The 18,459-nt window shown below is 45.8% G+C and overlaps 3 protein-coding genes across 4 annotated transcripts; 1 reads left to right on the top strand and 2 right to left on the bottom strand.

The window, feature by feature from the left end:
• The first annotated feature begins 1,988 nt into the window (after positions 1-1,988).
• Positions 1,989-4,504, top strand: LOC123106314 (uncharacterized). Its single transcript, XM_044528513.1, has 3 exons — positions 1,989-2,470; positions 3,929-4,089; positions 4,205-4,504. The coding sequence occupies exons 1-3, from the start codon at positions 2,274-2,276 to the stop codon at positions 4,270-4,272; spliced, it is 426 nt and encodes a 141-aa protein (XP_044384448.1). The 5' UTR covers positions 1,989-2,273; the 3' UTR covers positions 4,273-4,504.
• Positions 4,505-7,115: 2,611 nt separating this feature from the next.
• On the bottom strand, positions 7,116-8,138 carry LOC123101976 (E3 ubiquitin-protein ligase RNF5-like). The gene has a single exon (XM_044523224.1). It carries the CDS (start codon positions 8,136-8,138, stop codon positions 7,428-7,430), a length of 711 nt encoding a protein of 236 aa, XP_044379159.1. The 3' UTR covers positions 7,116-7,427.
• On the bottom strand, positions 8,065-18,203 carry LOC123101977 (uncharacterized). 2 transcript variants are annotated; one of them, XR_006448683.1, is made up of 5 exons: positions 17,895-18,203; positions 16,451-16,497; positions 16,192-16,336; positions 10,023-10,384; positions 8,065-8,182 (listed from the first exon to the last, which is right to left on the bottom strand). XR_006448683.1 is itself a non-coding variant. In XM_044523225.1 (4 exons), exons 2-4 carry the CDS (start codon positions 16,486-16,488, stop codon positions 10,118-10,120), a joined length of 450 nt encoding a protein of 149 aa, XP_044379160.1. In that variant the 5' UTR covers positions 16,489-16,497; positions 17,895-18,203; the 3' UTR covers positions 9,917-10,117. The 2 variants fall into 2 exon arrangements, 1 of the variants encoding a protein (XP_044379160.1); XM_044523225.1 differs by lacking the exon at positions 8,065-8,182 and having other exon boundaries at positions 9,917-10,384.
• Between the last annotated feature and the right edge of the window lie 256 nt (positions 18,204-18,459).

Consider the following 18,459-nt stretch of genomic DNA (forward strand, 5'->3'; position numbering starts at 1 on the left):
TGACGGGCTGGGGCTTGATGTCGAGGCCCTCCGCTTCCTGCACCTCTTCGTGTCGATGGCCAGAGGCACACACCGGTACTAGAAACACGATGGCCAGAGGTATACCGTTACTGGAAACACAATCCTGAATCTCTTTCGTGTATGTTCCCAAGGGTGTATATTTAGTTGTTTACCTCATATCTTATCTTTGTCTATAGTCACCAATAGGATTAGAAGTCTGACTGCGCAGAATCTGTATTAAACAGTACATGCCCTTATTATTTCTAACATAAAATCTTGTTTTGTTGACAGTAAGCAACCACCTAATTTTAGGAAGTACCGTGTGGTGGCAAAAAAACTGATATTCAAGACTTCGTTTTCTACAGATGATGATCCAAAATGCATAGAAACGTGGATAGAGATGGGAAACTGTGAAAGCGATGGGAACTATCTGGTACGAACAATGTCATCATCTTATAATGCTTCATCTATGTACACCATAATGATGCATCTTACGTATCTATCTATTGTATCTGAAACCTTAATGCAATTAACTGTTGATTTTGCCCTACAACAGGAATACAGGATTGAGCGATCTAGCAGATACTTATGAACTTCTGAAGCTCGGTTGTTCAGATTATCATGGATGAGATGATAAGGAAGCGCCTGATATAGTAAGTGTCGATCTTCCGGTCTTGGCATTTTTAGATTCCTTGAGGTAGCTCAACAAATTTGCTGCAATGCTTTGTAGGATCATTTTGCAGAGTTTACTGAAATGGTACCTGGTTTGAATTTAGTTATTTGCTCTATTTGTTTATTTATTTTCCTAGGAACAATCTGCTGTTACAAGCTTTGCTCTGAATTTTGATGTAAATCTCATGTTACCAGGTCCGCCATGACATGAATGCACCGTTGTCCCACTATTTCGTTACACCGCATTACTCATATTTTACTAGCAATCAGCTAATCAGTGACTGCAGTGACGTTCCCATCACCATGGCTCTGCAAATAGGTGTCCGTGTAATTAAATTAGACATGGTGCTAAATTCTTCTAAAGATGATACTGATATTCTCCATCGAAGTACTGAATATGACTTCCATGGATAGTACTCATATTTATGCCTACCAATCTTTCTAAGTGTGGAACCTATATAATTATCTTCGTATAAAATACTACTCCATCCATCTCAAAATACTAAAGTTGGACTCAACCAGCGATACTTATTTTGGGATGAATTGAGTACTATTTTGGGAAAGGCATCTAGCTGAGTTTTAATAAAACTCTTCAGGTTTGTATGTTGAGATTGTCTTCAGCAAATAATATTTCTATGAGATGTAGATTAACGACAACTAACAAGGACTGCCATGATTAGAGCTACGATTTTGCCCCATGTTTTAGTATGCATTCTTGCAAGCAACAAAGGTAAGGACATTGGCATCATGGCTCATGGTGATGGTGATGGTTGATTAAATGTGTATGTGCATTGAACAAATTGGTCAGAACTGACAACATCATTAAATTCAGAAATTCTGATACAAATAAAGAAGGAGAACAAATGAGCTTCGTATGAATGAGAAAAGTGAGAATGAGCTTCGTATGAATGATGCATGACAAAGTTATTGTATTTACATGCCTGAGTACAGTATATCCTATACACAATATTGTATAGTTCAATGTTAAGTGAGTAAATATACATTTGACACCAACATGTTTGGAAATCCCAAGTCAATCTATTATTTTATAACGAAAATTGGTGATTACATGAAGGCATATATAATAAATTCAAGTCATTTATCGAACATTTTCTGAACGGGATGTGGCTGCACCGAGATGGCCTGAGCAGGGGAGCACGACGACAATGCTGACACTCTCTCATTTGATTTCAGATTACTGTGCTCACTCCTATCTCTCGCTTGCTTGCAGGCTTTCAAAATTGAAGTTGGGTCGCCGAATTGAGGCCAAGGCCCATGTTGTTCTGCATTTTTACAGATGGTCTTCTGCGATCAAATTGGCGTCTCAATGTAAGGACTGAAGTGATATAGTTATCTTGTTTCAGTTGTTTGCTTTTGCTTATTGATAGAGATAATTATTCCCTATTCAGTAGAGATGCTGTCCAATGAGAGAGTGTCCATGGCGATTTTATCCCGTCCACCCAGCAGTATGAAACGAGCACACACATATGTGTTCTATTCCATCCACCTAAGTTTATGAATCGATCTTTCTTCAAGATATTTATGGAATTTCACCGGTTTCTATGATTTAGTGTTGTGTTGTCAATGTCATCAGGCTCTGGATGATTAGCATTCCACCAACTATATTCCATATATATATGTGTATTCTTCAGTTCAACAAGGATGCTGATATGATGATTGAGGAAATGAAGCTTAGAGTTGTCTACACATTGCCCAGTGGAAGCTCAGACAACAACGGAGTTACATCTTTGGCATACAGGAGCTTCAGGAACTTCAGGCAGGGCACTATGATTTCTCGGTGAGATTGGCTAGCTTTATGTTCTATGTAGGAAACATATGTTTTGCTAATAAATTTGTAGTGCAAAGGCTAACTGTATCTGCACAAGAGCCGAACCTGAAGAAGTTGAGGGCCCATGCAGCGATTTCAGAACCTAGGGAAAACTAGACTGACTGGTCTTCAAGATATAAAGGGCAACAGTAAAAAATTATCCATTTATATTAAATTAGGAACAATCTTCTAGCACACACATCTGGTTTGACATTTTGACATTTATATGGATAGAAACATGAGCAGACGCCTACGACCAGACGCCATCGCTTCACACGGTCGCCTTTCGGCCATAAGATTCACCGGCGGGGTACTTGGAGCAGGGAGCCACGGATATAAACTGACACACCTTATATGCATTATGCGGAACAATCGGTACTACTTGTTTTAGGAGTATGGTTCAAAAATTTGGTACCAACAATGATTAGGTTCCAACGATTCAGTAACCCTTATTTATATGCAGGATAAATTCAGTAGGAAAAGTAACCAACAGAATCTGGGTACAATAAAATGGAAACAAATTACTTCTAGCCCGAACATTAAATTCCAGCATAATTCTTTTGTGTCATTATGTGTGTCTGGGTGTAACATATGCAACTTTGAAGGTGACGCTGGCGAGGCATTACTATATCTTTCTAAGCTTCCACTCTGTGTTATTTTGTTTGTTCTGGAGATTCATAAATATTTCTATTTTCCGCTTCAGTATTCACTGAAAGGCTGGACTACGTTTACCTTTTGTTCTTTAAAATGGTAGTTTTTGTAATTCGTTTCCCGACATTTTGTGCATCTTTTCGATTCTGGTGGATTGAAATCATGTAAGCTAGCTTTGTAACATTTGGCTGCATGTATAAACTGATCTTAACACACCCGTTTGGACTTTTGATTTTATTTTGTCCTCGTAATTTGCAGATTCACATTTTTCCCACCTTTTTGTTTGTTAGTAAAATACTTTAGAACTTATATACTAGCAATAGAATATTAGGACAAACTTTGGGTGGCACTAGGTGCAGCAAAAAATGGTGCCATGGCAGCGGAATTGGACTGACGCTACAGTTCCCACTTTTAAAGGTTCGGTTGACCTTTTCCATGTCATTTATCTTGTGATTGTAGCCCATTTCTTTTGTAAGTGATCAACATTAATACTTGGTTTTGTTACTCAAGGATGTTGGACACTGGTTAAGTATTACAGGCGGATTATGTTTGCTTAGTTTGCTACAATTTATGCCCGTTAAGAGAATAGTGGATACAACTATAATATCTATGTAGTGCATTTTTTAGTAATGTAGAAGCTTCTAAATTATTGACTGAGTATCTCACACAAACTTATCTACTTTTTCTATGCTTTGTGATTCTATCGTGCCCTATCTTTAGAAGTCACTCTGATTCAGTTAATTCAATGCCCAGCAATATCATCAATTCAACAAGCAGCAATATCATCAATTCAACAAGCAGTTACTCGAAATTCCATCGCCCCAAATGGCATAGGATACCTCGGGCGTCCAACTTCTGGCATAAGTTTTTGTGCATACAAAAATTTAGGAACCTAAACCACAAGGGCAAATGGAAGGCACCTTTGATCGGTAATCCAGGTAACCTCAGCTTCCCCACTACTATACATCCAGACTTCTGCCCGTTTATCTCTTCTGCTCAACTATAATATAGTGAAGCATCAAAGCTCATACGATTTTTCCCTTGTTTGTGCAGAGTACATGGATGATTCTTACACCTATGCTTTTGATAGGCTGATGCACATTGGCGTTGAGCCAAGGTAGGTTAGTGCTTCACAAGGACCAGCTCTAAGCATGACTTGTGCAGATATGGGAAAGAAGCCTAGGTAGGCCTCCTTTCTGAAGAAAAAATATATATGGGAAAGAAGACTAGATGAAAAATCTTGGGAAAGACTTTGGTGAAGAAGAACAAGGTGATTTTATCTGTTCAACAAAATCAAGTTTGTTCCTGCACTTTGATGTTATAAATCACTGTGTAGTAAGCAGGAGTGCCTCTCAATCAATATTTTATATGTTTGCTAGAAATTGAAGAAACAAATATCTATCTGGCAGTCTATAATGGGTTTTGAGGCTGGTTCATTGCTACACATATAGTGGAGAGCTTCCTAAAAATTGGAGGGGACTTGTTGTAGCCTTATAATGTATTATATCGGGTATTACATTTCTCATTCCATTTGCCAACATTTTGAATGAGTTTAAATGTTAGCACTCTTAGACAATTGACAATGTTTATTCAAAAGATTATACTGCAGTTCTACGTGAGTTTCTCATCATAATTCTTTAAATTTCAAATCAGATACAAGTGCAACAAAATATAGACATGACAAGCTACTGAGCTCTCACATTTGAATGCTAATGTTCCTTTGTAGACATGGGTTTATTACCATGGTGCTAGCATTAGGTTCAACCTTCTCAACTTTTTTTTTGCTTTTCTTTGTTATTTCAATTTTTGGTGGATTTCTTGCCTTACATGCACCTTGTATCATGTGCAACAGTGTCTTTTTGCGGTCTATTTTCTATTATATAAAAAGTAGTATTTTTTCATTTAGCTTCTTCGTGGTCAACAGGATTCACTAATAGCATGGGCTGGAATTCGTATTGGCTTTGTACAGAGGAATAGCAGTTTCATATTTCTCATACTTGCTTTCCATGTTATTATGTTGCTGGCTCATAGTTTCACCAATTTACAGTAGCAGGCTTCTAGCTATCTTATGGTTCTATATTTTGTGCATTATTTATCTCTCATGCATAAGAAATTACACTATACAGAAAGTTGACTTTCAAGAAACAATTATTCCACAACACTTTATGTGGATTCTAAAATGAACATTGAATGTCAAGAAACATTTATTCCAGAAAAGTTGCAGTTTGCTTAGGAAACATACAATTCTTGTTGTAAGTAATAGTACTACTGTAACAACTTTTTCGTATTTTTAATTTATATTGGGTGTTGTCATGGTAAGAGACACTTTTGTATTGTGCATCTTGCTATTTGTTTTCCATCTTGTTGAAGTTGGTAAAATATTTAGACCACCTACCCGAGTTTCTGAATGAATGTTGAAGTTTTGTTTGTTGATCTGATAATATGCTAGCCTAGCATCGAACATATTAAAAAATACCACTGAAATTAATGTATTGTGTAATCATGTACATATGTTTGCCTATTCTCTTGTTAGGTGGCATCAACTAAAGCAAGGCTTGGTTTATAAAATGGATGCAAAGCAATTAACATGTTGAATTTTACATGGGAGGAGGGGGTGCACTATATCCTCCATATGACTTTATTCACCAGTTGCTATGTATATTCCTGTTTCCTTTGGCAAGAAATGTATATTCACAGAACTCCTTAATTTGAAAACCATCATGTTGTTATATCTTGACCCTTGTGCTTGTGATATAATTCTTGTGTATTCTGAAGTTAAAACACACACAGTACAAATGCCGATGTTTACAAACACGTACACACACTCATCCTTATGCGCATGCATGCACACTCTATCCATATGAGCACCTCCAAGATACTGAGAGAATATTAACGTGAGGTGTTTATTGAATTCATGCTCCAGCCAACTCATCCAAAAATCTTAACTGATGAAGCGAGATGGACAATATATTTTAACACCCCCTCACGTTTAGGCTTATTTAGTGCTTAGATGTGTGATCGATGTAGACCGTAGGATCTTTTATTTTAATACTGCGTTGGCAGGGTTTTGAACTCAAAAGACCTCTTGGCTTGGATACCATATTGATTCATGCTTCAGCCAACTTTCAAAAGTTTGAACTAATGAAGAGAGATGGGCAATATATTTCAACTAAATGTAATGCACTATCATCCGTTGATAGAAAGGATATGAACAATGAAAGAGAAGAGATATGACTATGTGATAGCAAGGTCGAAGGTGAGGTCCAAGGTTTGTCAGAAAATAGGAGGCAACTAGGGAGAATGAACATTTTTTTTATTTTTTTTGTGGGAGAATGAACATGATGTCACGTCTTGTTTCGATGGTGAATTAAGGAGGAAATGGAAAGGAACGAGATATGAAATGTTACCTTATGTCTTCCTACAATCTTGGTATATATCTAAAAGTATATATTACCTATATATGTAGAAAAGTTGAGGGACAACATCTTCGTGGAGCAGATAAAAGATGGCCACAACTTATGCTCTTGGACTCATCTATATTTCTCTTGTGCCCGTAGCAACGCACGGGCATTCTACTAGTAAAAGTAAAGATTTGAGTTGGAGGCCATCCGTACACTCCATTTTTAACCATCCCAGTCGCAGGTCTAGCAGACGGGGCCATGAAAAGTTACCGGCACCTTTACTGCTATTCTGTATTATTGATGACGGCCAAGCACGCAATAGCCTCCCTCCGTGAACTTCAAATTTGTCCAGGAGGTTGTTGGCTGAAAACAAGAAGAGTTTCTCCTGATGCTGGACCAGGCTACTCCAGAGGTCTCCCACATACCCAGATGGCCTACCCTTCCAAAACATCACACAAGTGACGCCGAGCAGGCCACATCTATCTATCAAGCATCCCAGGCAGTGCAAAACAGGTGATGGGCTCACAAGTTTCAAGACTGGAAAATGCTTACACCCCACTCAGTTGGACAGTCGAATCAAAATTACACATGATATATAATTGGTCTGGTACATCCACCCCAAACAGAGGTTTCCAAATCACTCGCGAATCAGCGCGAAACCACTACGGTACACAGGCGCCCCCCACAGGACCGCGTCTAAATAGCACATATATACAGGAGTTCTATGAACACTTTCGCTCAAAACGCACCACTCAGATCTAGACCAGGGCTTTGTATGGGGGGCCAAGGTAATGCACACAACATCTGACAAGTATCACGACAATCGTTTCTCTTATTATGACGGTGACAAATGACAATAGTGGGAGCCGACAAACCTAGAATGTGATGAGGCTTGCGATCACGAGGAAGCCGACCAGGATGAGCAGCGCCTTGAGGTACACGTCCGCCTGCTGCTGCTGCTGCCCGGGCGGCGCGTGCCGGGGGCCGGCGGCGTGGGCGTTCCCACCATGGAAAGCATGCCCGTGGCCGTGGCCGTGGCCATGTCCGTACCCATAGGGAAACCCGGCAGGCTGCCCGTACGCGGTCGCGTCCGGGAATCCATGCACCTGGAAGCTCAGCAGCGGGAACAGGCCGCCAAACGCGGCCGAGAAGGTGTAGTTCCCCCACCGCGCGTTGGCCAAAGGGACGCCCCCTCCACCCATGAACCAGGGGTTAGGGTTGGCGTTGGGGAAGTGGTTGTTGGGGTCGGCCTGCGGGGCGGTGGCAGGCCGCTGCCCGGTCGGCCGGTTGGGGATCTCGGCCCCGGACGGCACGCCCTTGGACCTGGGGTCGACGCGGTCCTTGCCGCGGCCATAGAGCGGGACGAGCTTGTCCTCCTCGACGACGGCCTTGCAGACGGGGCACTCGGGGGAGTGCGAGTGGATGTGCAGCCACTTGTAGAGGCAGGGCCAGCAGAAGAGGTGGCCGCAGAGCGTGACGATGGGCTCCTGCGGCAGCTCGAAGCATATGTTGCACTCGAAGCTGCCCCCGCCGTCGCCGGCCACGCTGCTGCTCCCGCTCGTGGACTCCCCCACGTTGGCCGCCATGCCGGCTGGGCGTCACTCACGCGCCAGGAACCACCAACGACGAGCTGCAACGGATCAAATGGTTATGGTCATCAGCAACTCAACAACGCAGAGCAACCAACAGCTTGTAAAATTGCAGCGTATTTCGACGGCCAGACGTGCGGTAACAGCAAGACTAGCCAGATGTGCAGCTATATTCCCAAGCAAGGATCGAATCGCTGACAAATCTATCAATGTACAGGCACAGGATTACCAAAGCAAGACTAGGCAGATGCGGCGCTATCTTCTCAAGCAAGGATGGAATCCCTGACAAATCTATCCGCAGGTAGAGGTTTACAAGTCAGATTTATGTGTAAATTCGTGACAGCAAATAAGCAACCAGGTATGTCACAATAAGGCTGCTCAAACAAGGAATGAATGAGAGCGACTAGCGGAACTGCAGAAATGGCAACTTGAATCTACTCGATGCATTGGAGAAAACAAAAACATCCCCAACCCTCCCCTTTACCCCTTTTGGGCAGGGACACGCCACCTACGAGATCTGGAGCTCGGCCACCCGCCAGCACGCGGAGGCAGGACCGGACCGGAGCACCGACTCCGACGAAGACACCTAGGCTAGACTAAACCGTCAGCGGCAGCGGCACAGGAAAGACCTAGGGCAAGGAGGCGCTCGGCGAGCCGGGACGAGGAATCGGGCGGCAGATCCGAATCGGGGGGCGCGATCTGGCCGGCCCAAGCGCGGAGACCCGGGCCGCGGGGAGGCGAGCGGGGCGGATCAGGGGGGAGGGTGGGACTGCTTACGGGCGGCGAGGAGACGGCGAGGCGCCTCCCTCCGGCCCGGCGGTGCGAGAGAAGGAGAGGGGAGGGGACGAGATGCTTCGGGGAACAAGTGGGGAGGAAGAAGATGACAAGGAGAGTATGAACCCTCTCGCTGCCTGCGAGTTATTAATTGTTTCTGACTTTGGTCAAGCCGGGTTAATTAGTTTTTTTAGGCAACGTCGCGAGGCTTTATTAATTCGTTACAATATTTATAAGGACCGAAGATAGGTTCCGGGATGGCCTAACCAGACATGACGGCCACCACCGAGAGATAAAGCATGCCTCGCTAAGTTGTGAGCTTCATAATTGAAGCTCCTAAACTCATGTTTAAAATTACAAAACTTAAAAATTAAAGAGGGAGCTATTATTTCATGTACAATTGCACCGTAGCTCGCAAGATTGTCCTTCTGTAGGTCTTTCACGACCACTGGCGGATGATCTATATTTGAGGCGGGTTGAAGTTGCAGCCGGGTTAATTAGTAGTGAGTATAAGTACTAACGGCGATCCGGGACGGCCCAGTCGACATCGACGATGGGCTTGTAGGCCCAGCCCGTGCGACGACCGGCCGGCCACGTGAGAAATCATCAAAACACCCCTCAAAAAAACGTGAGAAATCAAAATTTTGCCTCGAAAAGGAAAACGTGAGAGGTCAAAACTCCGCGCAAAAACAAGGTGAATAATCAAAATTCCTGTAGAGAAAAAACAGGCGGCAAGCATGCATGTGCGCTCCAAACGTGTTTTTGTGCAGATCAGACGAACGGTGGCCGTCCGATCTGCTCCTCCACCTAACCTCGCATACACACACCTAGTATTAGTAGTAGTAGCAGGTTAGTTAATGGTTAGTCCCCATCACTAATCAATTTGCCAACTCAAGCCCTGCCAACCCAATTCCTAACCACCACTTCCCCTTCATCCCAACGGAAGCCATAACAATTCCAAGAAGAAAATAAATGGGTGATGTAGCTGGTGTATGTGGAAAGGAAATTCAAATCAAATATGCGATCAGCACAGAGTAGGGGACACAAAATTCAAACATTATTAAACCGCTGTCTCGAGATGTCAGCAACAGGGGATTGATTATTCACCTCTCAATGCAAAACACTTACTTGACCCTTTCTTTCTTTCTTTCTTTCTTTCTTTTAGGGGAAAGAACAAACAAACAGACAAACACGGAGTCGCATCATTCGACGTCGAACCCCTTCTCCTGGAGCTCCTGCACCACCTCGTTGCGCATCCGGAACCACAGCTTGCGCGCCTCCTGGTCAAACTTCTTCGACTGCAGCTGCTTCTGCATGTTGTCCGAGTCCATGTTGGCGTCCGCGAACCCCTTGGGCCCGATCGTCGTGCCCAGGGCGCCCCCGCTCTTTATGAACTCCTCCACCGCCTCCTCGTCGCCCGGGTACGGGAACTCCCTGCGATCGTACAGATGCGCCATCTCCTTCTCTTCCTAGGTAAATGATTTGGAAATAGAATTTTAAAAGCAAGAAATATAAAACTCAACATTCAGGTGAAAGGAACATAAGCATTGGCATAAAGGCTGTCTGAATCGCATCTCATAAACATAATACTGTTAGGAATAAGCAACTTGTATTTCCATGAGGCCATAGGCCGATATATATATATATACATGTACAGGTGTGAAACATATGCAGGAAACCCCTCATACAACGGGATAAATACAAAAGGGGTACATGACTTATATTATAACTCTAACACCCCCCTCAAACTCATGGTGGATGAACAACACTGAGTTTGGAGAGATAAAAGCCATGTTGTGCTCTAGTCTGAGCCTTCGTCAGGAAATCCGCCAACTGTAACTCGGAAGGCACATACTGAAGAGCAATAACCTGATCCTGCACAGCAGCGCGCACATAGAAAGCATCAACACCAATATGCTTGGTGAGCTCATGCTTCACAGGATCGCGTGCAATGCTGATAGCACCTGTACTGTCAGATAAAAGCAGAGTCGGTGTAGTGACAGAAACACCAAAATCCTGAAGTAACCACCGTAACCAAGTCACCTCTGCCGTCAAAAGAGCCATTGCTCGCAACTCAGCCTCGGCACTCGAACGGGAAACTGCAAGCTGTTTCTTCGTCTTCCAGGCAATGAGAGAACCACCAAGAAAAACACAGTAAGCAGAAAGTGAACGGCGATCGGAAGGATCACTAGCCCACGTAGCATCCGAATAGGCCTGGAGCTGTAAAGAACTGGAGCGAGGAAAGAATAGACGGTGAGAGATCGTGCCTCGAAGATATCGAAGAACACGAAGGAGATGACTATAGTGAACCGAGGTGGGGGCAGAGACAAACTGACTCAGAATATGAACCGGATAAGAGATGTTCGGACGAGTGACAGCTAGATAGACAAGACTGCCAACAAGATGACGATAACGCGTCGGGTCAGGGAGAGGATCACCATCAGTAGCACGGAGGTGAACATTGAGCTCCATAGGAGTCTCAACAACGCGCTCGTCAGTAAGAGCAGCACGAGCAAGAAGATCCTGGATATACTTTTCCTGGGATATAAAAAAGCCATCAGAGGTAGAAGAGACTTCAATCCCAAGAAAGTAGCGAATGGGTCCAAGATCAGACATAAGAAACTGCTCACTAAGACGGGCCTTTACAAAGGCAATATACTCGGGGTCATCTCCCGTGATGATCATGTCATCAACATAAAGAAGAAGAAGAGTCCGACCACGAGGAGAAAGGTGAATAAACAATGCTGGATCATGAGCACTTGCTAAAAAACCAGCAGCAGTGATCACAGAGGCAAAGCGCTCAAACCAGACGCGGGGGGCTTGCTTAAGGCCATAGAGAGAGCGACGAAGACGACATACCATGCCATCAGGAACAGAATACCCAGGTGGTGGCTGCATGTACACCTCCTCACGCAGCTCACCATTAAGAAAGGCATTCTTAACATCAAGCTGAGATATAGACCAGTGGCGTGCAGAGGCAACGGCAAGAAGTGTACGAACAGTGGTCATATGAGCCACAGGAGCAAAAGTCTCGTCATAATCACGACCATGCTCCTGCTGAAAACCACGAGCCACAAGACGAGCTTTGTGACGCTCAAGAGAACCATCAGAGCGAGTCTTAACCTTGTAGACCCACTTACAAGTGATCGGACGGACTCCGGGAGGAAGAGAAACAAGATCCCAGGTACCAGTGCGTTCAAGAGCAGCAATCTCCTCTGCCATCGCAAACTGCCATTCAGGATGAACAACAGCCTGACGGTAAGAAGTCGGCTCAAGAACAGCAGCACCAGCGGTGGGAAATCCAAAGCGATCAACAGGCGGACGAGGACGAGAACGCAAGCCATAAGTAGGCTGAGAGGAAGATGACGACCCATCCACAGAGGCATCGACTGGTCGTGGACGACGAGTGTAATGCTGAGGAAGAGATGGAATAATAGAAGGAGGAATCGGCAAGGTAGAATCAGGGGGTGGCGATGAAGAAGTCACCGGAGATGAAGGTGTAGAATCCGGTGACAGACTGGGAGAGGAGACCGGGGAGGAAGTCACCGGAGATGAAGGTGGAGAACCCGGTGACATGCTAGGCGAGGAGACCGGGGAGGATGGTGGCGGCAAATCAACTAGATGTGGAGAAGGAGAGGAAGTGGAACGGAGAGGTACAGTGTCGACGGGGGTGATAGGTGAGTCAGGAAAAGTGAGGAAAGAGATATCCTGCACTGAAAAAGTCGAGGAAGATGGGCGTGGGTAGAAGGGACGAGACTCTTCAAAAGTCACATCTCGAGAGATACGCATCCGACGACCAATAGGATCCCAACAACGATAGCCCTTATGCTCATCACTGTAGCCTAAGAAGACACACTCAACAGACTGAGCAGTCAGTTTGGTGCGTTCGCGAGGGGCAAGAAGAACATAGCAAACACAACCAAACAAGCGAAGCATCGAATAATCGGGAGAACGATCAAAAAGTCGCTCGAAAGGAACACCACCCTGTAGAGCAGCGGAAGGCTGTATATTGATAAGATAGGTGGATGTGGAGACGGCCTCAGCCCAAAAATGAGGCGGGAGAGAGGCAGCAATCATCAATGCACGAGCCGTCTCAAGAAGATGTCGATGCTTTCGCTCAGCCACACCATTCTGAGCATGAGCACCAGGACAAGAGAATTGAGAGAGAGTCCCGTGCTCAGCAAGAACACCACGCAACATCTTAGAGATATACTCGCCAGCGGAGTCAGCACGAAAAACACGAATGGGTGAAGAGAACTGAGTATGAACCATGGCAGCAAAACGCTTATAAATAGACAACACCTCAGAACGAGAAGTCATGAAATAAAGCCATGTGTAACGAGAGAAATCATCTATGAAAATAATATAGTATTTATGACCACCTTTCGAAGCGAAAGGGGCCGGACCCCATACATCAGAATGGACTAAATCGAAAGGACGCTTAGACACTGACTCACTATGTGAATATGGTAACTGAATCTGCTTGCCAAGACGACAACCCTGACACTCTAAAGAGACATCTCCTGAGACAGACCCCAGAAGGCCTCGACGAACTAAAGAAGACAACCGAGAACCACACAGATGACCAAGTCGATGATGCCACTGCTGGAAGGAACCAGTGACGGAGGCAACAGAAGCGGAAGAACTGGCGATGGTGGTGGCAGCAGAAGGAACATGAAGCCAGTCCAACTCCCAAAGACCCTGAGAATCACGGCGGCGAGGGCCAGCCCCAACCAGAGTGTGCGTGTGACGGTCCTGGACAGAACAAGAGTCAACGTCGAGGATGACGCGACAACCAGAATCCGTAAGTTGACCAGCAGAAAACAAATTCATGGTAAGTCGAGGAACATGAGCAACATCAGGAACAGAATAAGAAGGAGTAGTAAGATTGCCTCTACTAGCAACAGAAAGTGGAGTACCATCAGCAGTGAAGACATGAATAGGAGAATCCAGTGATCGAAGAGAGGACAAAGTGGAGGAATGAGAAGACATATGAAAAGAAGCTCCAGAGTCCAGAACCCATGGGGATGTACCTGACTGTGTAGAGGGTGATTGCTCAGTGCGGGAAGCATCAGTCACAGAACCGGCAGTACCCGTCGAGGAAGAACCTGAAGCCGTGAGCAGACGCTTAAGTCTCAGAATATCCTGCTCAGTCAAAGCAATGGCTGAAGCTGTCGAGGTAGATGACGAAGTCCCTGAAGATGATGATCGAGCCTTGCGCAGGTGTTTCTTCTTCGTGTAGCACTGAGACTCAAGATGACCATCATTGTTGCAATAGATGCAATGTGGACGGGGGCGACCTGAGCCTCCAGAAGGAGTGGGCAAGAGCGGCGGAGCACTCGAGCGAGAAGTGGTCGATGGAGCAGGTGGCGTAGGAGCACGAGTAGCAAGCACAGAGGGAACCTCCAGCAAACCAGCACCACGTAAGCGAGTCTCCTCAGCACGAATCTCAGAAAGCGCCTCCATGAGAGAAATACGGCCACGAGCAAACAACTGAGCACGCCGGGGCTCAAACTCCTTACGGAGCCGAGACAAGAACTCATAGACGCGATGAAACTCCAAATTGGCCTGGACAGCCTGGCAACAGGGGCAGGTACGACACCCAGCACTACGGAGAGAATCAAGCTGGCGCCAGATAGCAGAACTCTGTGCATAGAAGTCATCAACAGTAGAGTCACCCTGCTGAAGAGCATGCTCCTGACGGATCACAGAGAGGTATAAGGCATCACCAGAGGGCTGATAGCGCTCACGAAGACGGGTCCACATCTCAAAGACAGTAGGAAGACCCAGAAATTCAGAAGCAAACTGAGGCAGAACACTAGCAGTGAGAACAGCTGCAGCACGAGCATCATCATCAAGCCACTGGGTGTAAACAGACAAAGCACCATGATACATCTGAAGAGCCTCCTCATAAGCCAAAACCCTCTTATCATAAGCACGATCAGCAGCCTCATCAGCAAGCTTAGCCGCATCCTTGGCGGCCTGATTAGCATCCGTAGGAAGAACCGATGGAGTTGGCGGAGTAGGGGCCACCGGAGGAACTGGACGTGGCGGACAGCAGACCTCGCCAGAAAGAACACCCCAAAGACGGATGCCACGCATGTGAATGCGCATGAAGCCAGTAAACTCGGTGTAGTTAGTACCATCAAAGATCACCGGACAGCGAGGGACAGCAACATAGCCCGATGCAGCAGACATTTTTTTTTAGAACCGACTAGACTTGGCGAAGTGCGCGGGGCTGGCGAGCGGGGCTTGGCGAACGACGGCTGTAGCGCGCGGGGCTAGCGATGCTGTGCACGCGAAGTGCAAAGCTAGCTAGACCAAACCTGATGGATTCTCAAGCAACAAACACGTAGACGTAGATGACGTATACGTGAATTTACTTGGCCGGCTGCTGGATCGGACGGGGCTAGCGGCGGCTGTGGCGCGCGATGGATAGAACGGAGTAGCTTGGGCGGGAGGGCGCTGGCGATTGGTGGAACGGGCGGGCGGCCGTCCGCTGGAGATAACGCCGGCGACTGGATCAGAACCAGGGAAATCACGGCGGTAGAATCCAGCGAGGGGAACGGCTGGCGGCTTGATCCGGATCAGGGAGCACGGTGTGGACGCGATCAGGAGGAGAGGGAATCGCACGGGCGGGAGCGAAGGCAGCGGCCCAGCCTGGCGATCCACACGGCGGCGACGGAGAACAGAGCGACGGCCACAGAGGACGGTGGCGTCGCGAGGCGGATCAATCAGCACGAGTTGCGGCGTGCCAAAAAAAATTGACCTAGCTCTAATACCATGTTAGCAATAAGCAACTTGTATTTCCATGAGGCCATAGGCCGATATATATATACATGTACAAGTGTGAAACATATGCAGGAAACCCCTCATACAATGGGATAAATACAAAAGGGGTACATGACTTATATTATAACTCTAACAAATACAAGTGTCTACTATGCTGCTGCCTATGCTTTAATCAGCAACCGGTTATGGTAGTTCATGGATGCAAATCAGTTCTAGTCTATGTATGCTGCTCCAATCAATTATGTGAGCGTCTCATACAACAAAATTATAGAAAGTACGCTGCTGGATTAATTCATGTCTCAGGTCACAGTATGCACCGAATGGACATTATCTACTGCAAGTTCTGAACCACAGCACCAAAAACTAAACATACAGCAGGATGAACTTATTGTACTGAACACATATCTTCAAGCAAAACAAAAGGCCTCGGCAATTCATGTCTGCCCCATCCAAGAAATAAACTAAAGGTCACCACCGGCCATACCTTGGGCCGTGGCTTGAGCGTCCACCAGCCAAGCGGTGATGTCTCATTCCAGAACCACGCGGCGCCAAAAAGCGCATATGTGCATAGCATGCCCTTGCCCATCTGCTTAAAGAAGTAGGCGTCCCCCTTCTCAAAACCCAGCCTCCTGAACCCCACAGATCAACAAGAACAGAGGCATCATCAAGAATCAATCTGTTCAAAAGCCAAAGAACTGTAGACAGGGCAAGCCAGCTAGGGAAGGCTAGTCGAACTCGCTTACTTCAGAAGCCGACGGGCCTGGGGGAAGCTGCGCAGCATCGTGCTCACCTGCAGGAAAGGGCAAAAGTGAAGGGGTTTTCAGTGCACCATTTCCGTCAAACAGGTATGCTAATATAACATAGGAACATGTTTGATACTCAGAGACTTCAAAGATTTACACCTTAACTGAGCATTGTAAAAAAAGAAAACAATCAATGCAAATTACAAAATAGTCCCTCCGTCCGGTGAAGAGTGTACGTTTGGCTTCAAAATTTGTCCACAAAAGAGTGTACTTCTATCTTCCCAATGCACTTTAATGTAGAAAAAATACTTCTCTCTCATCACACAGTAATCAAGACCAATAATAATCTGCACATGGTCTTCTTAATTTCTACATGCACTTAGCTCATTGGGGGTTAGGTAATTAAAGAGGAGAGAAATGGTGGCTTGCACCTTTTCAATGCATTTTTTACTTCATTTCATAACTTGCCCTAAAATCTCTAGATGTGCACTCTTCTCCGGACGGAGGGAGTATAATTCACCTAAGAGTTGCAGAACTGGTTATGGTTTTGGACATATATGTGATTAGGCCTGCGCATTCGGCTAATTCAGTTAGTTCGTTTAGGAAGATATATTATCAAAACTTTGGCAAATGCAATATAAAATGAAAATACAGTTCAGTTTCAGTATGCACTACCTCTGTAACTAAATATAAGACATTTTTGCAGTTCATTGAACTGCAAAAATGTCTTATATTTAGTTACAGAGGTAGTGCATACTGAAACTGAACTGTATAATATAAGACATTTTTGCAATTCGATTGGAACTGCAAAAATGTCTTGTATTTAGTTACAGAGGTGGTACCAAACTAACCTGAATTAGAATGAATTCAAAAAATGGAGGCAACGATATTTATTTTCTGTTTCTATATGTCGTGACCAAAAATCTTCATATCAATTACTCTCTAAACACGGATTCTCAGTCCTTGAGCAATTCCACGTCGTATATGATGAGTACATTCCTGTCTAGTGTCAACAACTTTTATGGCATGATTCGTTTTAGATTACCATGGAGCAGAGCTCCCCGGTTCAAATTCCACCAGAAACAAAACCACCCGACTTGCTACTTCAGGCTCGGTACAAAAAAAAACAGAGCTGTATTTGAGAGCAGAGCATGCCGCCCGGCTCAAGGCACGCGTCACAGGATGCAAAACGAAGCCTTCAAACGCTCATCGCGGAGAAGGCACCTGCCATGCCACATTCGCCTCAGCACGACCGCCGCACCCATAACAACGCATAACAGCACAATCTGTTACAAGGTTCACTTCTCAGTGGTCTTTGAGGCATAACCGCAAACAGGACATGTGCATGGCACACAGGCGGAGCGCATCGACGTCGATCGAGGTATGCTGGAGCACCAGCAGTGAGCGGTGAAACGATTAAGGTTAGTGGTGATGGAATCGTTACCTGTGTGGCTTTGCCAGAAGGGGCAGGGAGCGTCGGCGGCCGTTGGGCGCAGGGCGTCGGGGAGCCGGGGACGAGCGAGGGGGTCAGACTTGAGAGTAGGAGGGGGAGGAGGGGTCTAGGCGGGGTGTCGGCGAGCGCCGGATGACGGGGCGAAGCCGGAGGCGAGGCAGCGACGGCAAGGCCAGTGAGCGTGCCGCCGCCGGCGAGGCCGTGACGGGGTCGTGGGTCGTCGGTTGGGGAGAGCTCGCCGTTGCTGGGCTGCTGGGCCGCTTGCACAACAAACTGGAAGGCCGAGTTCGTTTTGTTCACCGAAATCACTGGTTAGAGTGCGCTCTCTTGCCCCCTTCAAAAGAGAAAAATCGTAGTTGTGGTCTTCACTTTTCGGGAAGCAAACAACGCTTCACAAAAGAGGACAAGTATAAATCTAGGGGAAAAAACAAGCAAAATCCAAAAAAATCGAGAAAACCAGAAAAAACCCAAAAACACATGGAAAAAAACCCTGATCCCATGGGTGTGCCCAATGTAACACAATGCGCGCTAGGGTGCTTCCCACGATGTCCGATGC

The sequence above is a fragment of the Triticum aestivum genome, chromosome 5A, assembly GCF_018294505.1.
Source record: "Triticum aestivum cultivar Chinese Spring chromosome 5A, IWGSC CS RefSeq v2.1, whole genome shotgun sequence".
NCBI classification, from domain to species: domain Eukaryota; kingdom Viridiplantae; phylum Streptophyta; class Magnoliopsida; order Poales; family Poaceae; genus Triticum; species Triticum aestivum.

Coding starts and splice junctions, on each gene's coding strand:
- LOC123106314 (XM_044528513.1), top strand. CDS start 2,274: ATGATTAGCATTCCACCAACTATATTCCATATATATATGTGTATTCTT. Junction 2,471..3,928: donor CAGGGCACTATGATTTCTCG/GTGAGATTGGCT, acceptor TTCAACAAGCAG/CAATATCATCAATTCAACAA. Junction 4,090..4,204: donor ACCTTTGATCGGTAATCCAG/GTAACCTCAGCT, acceptor TTGTTTGTGCAG/AGTACATGGATGATTCTTAC.
- LOC123101976 (XM_044523224.1), bottom strand. CDS start 8,138: ATGGCGGCCAACGTGGGGGAGTCCACGAGCGGGAGCAGCAGCGTGGCC.
- LOC123101977 (XM_044523225.1), bottom strand. CDS start 16,488: ATGCTGCGCAGCTTCCCCCAGGCCCGTCGGCTTCTGAA. Junction 16,337..16,450: donor CAGGCCCGTCGGCTTCTGAA/GTAAGCGAGTTC, acceptor TGTGGGGTTCAG/GAGGCTGGGTTTTGAGAAGG. Junction 10,385..16,191: donor CGCTCAAGCCACGGCCCAAG/GTATGGCCGGTG, acceptor TCATTTACCTAG/GAAGAGAAGGAGATGGCGCA.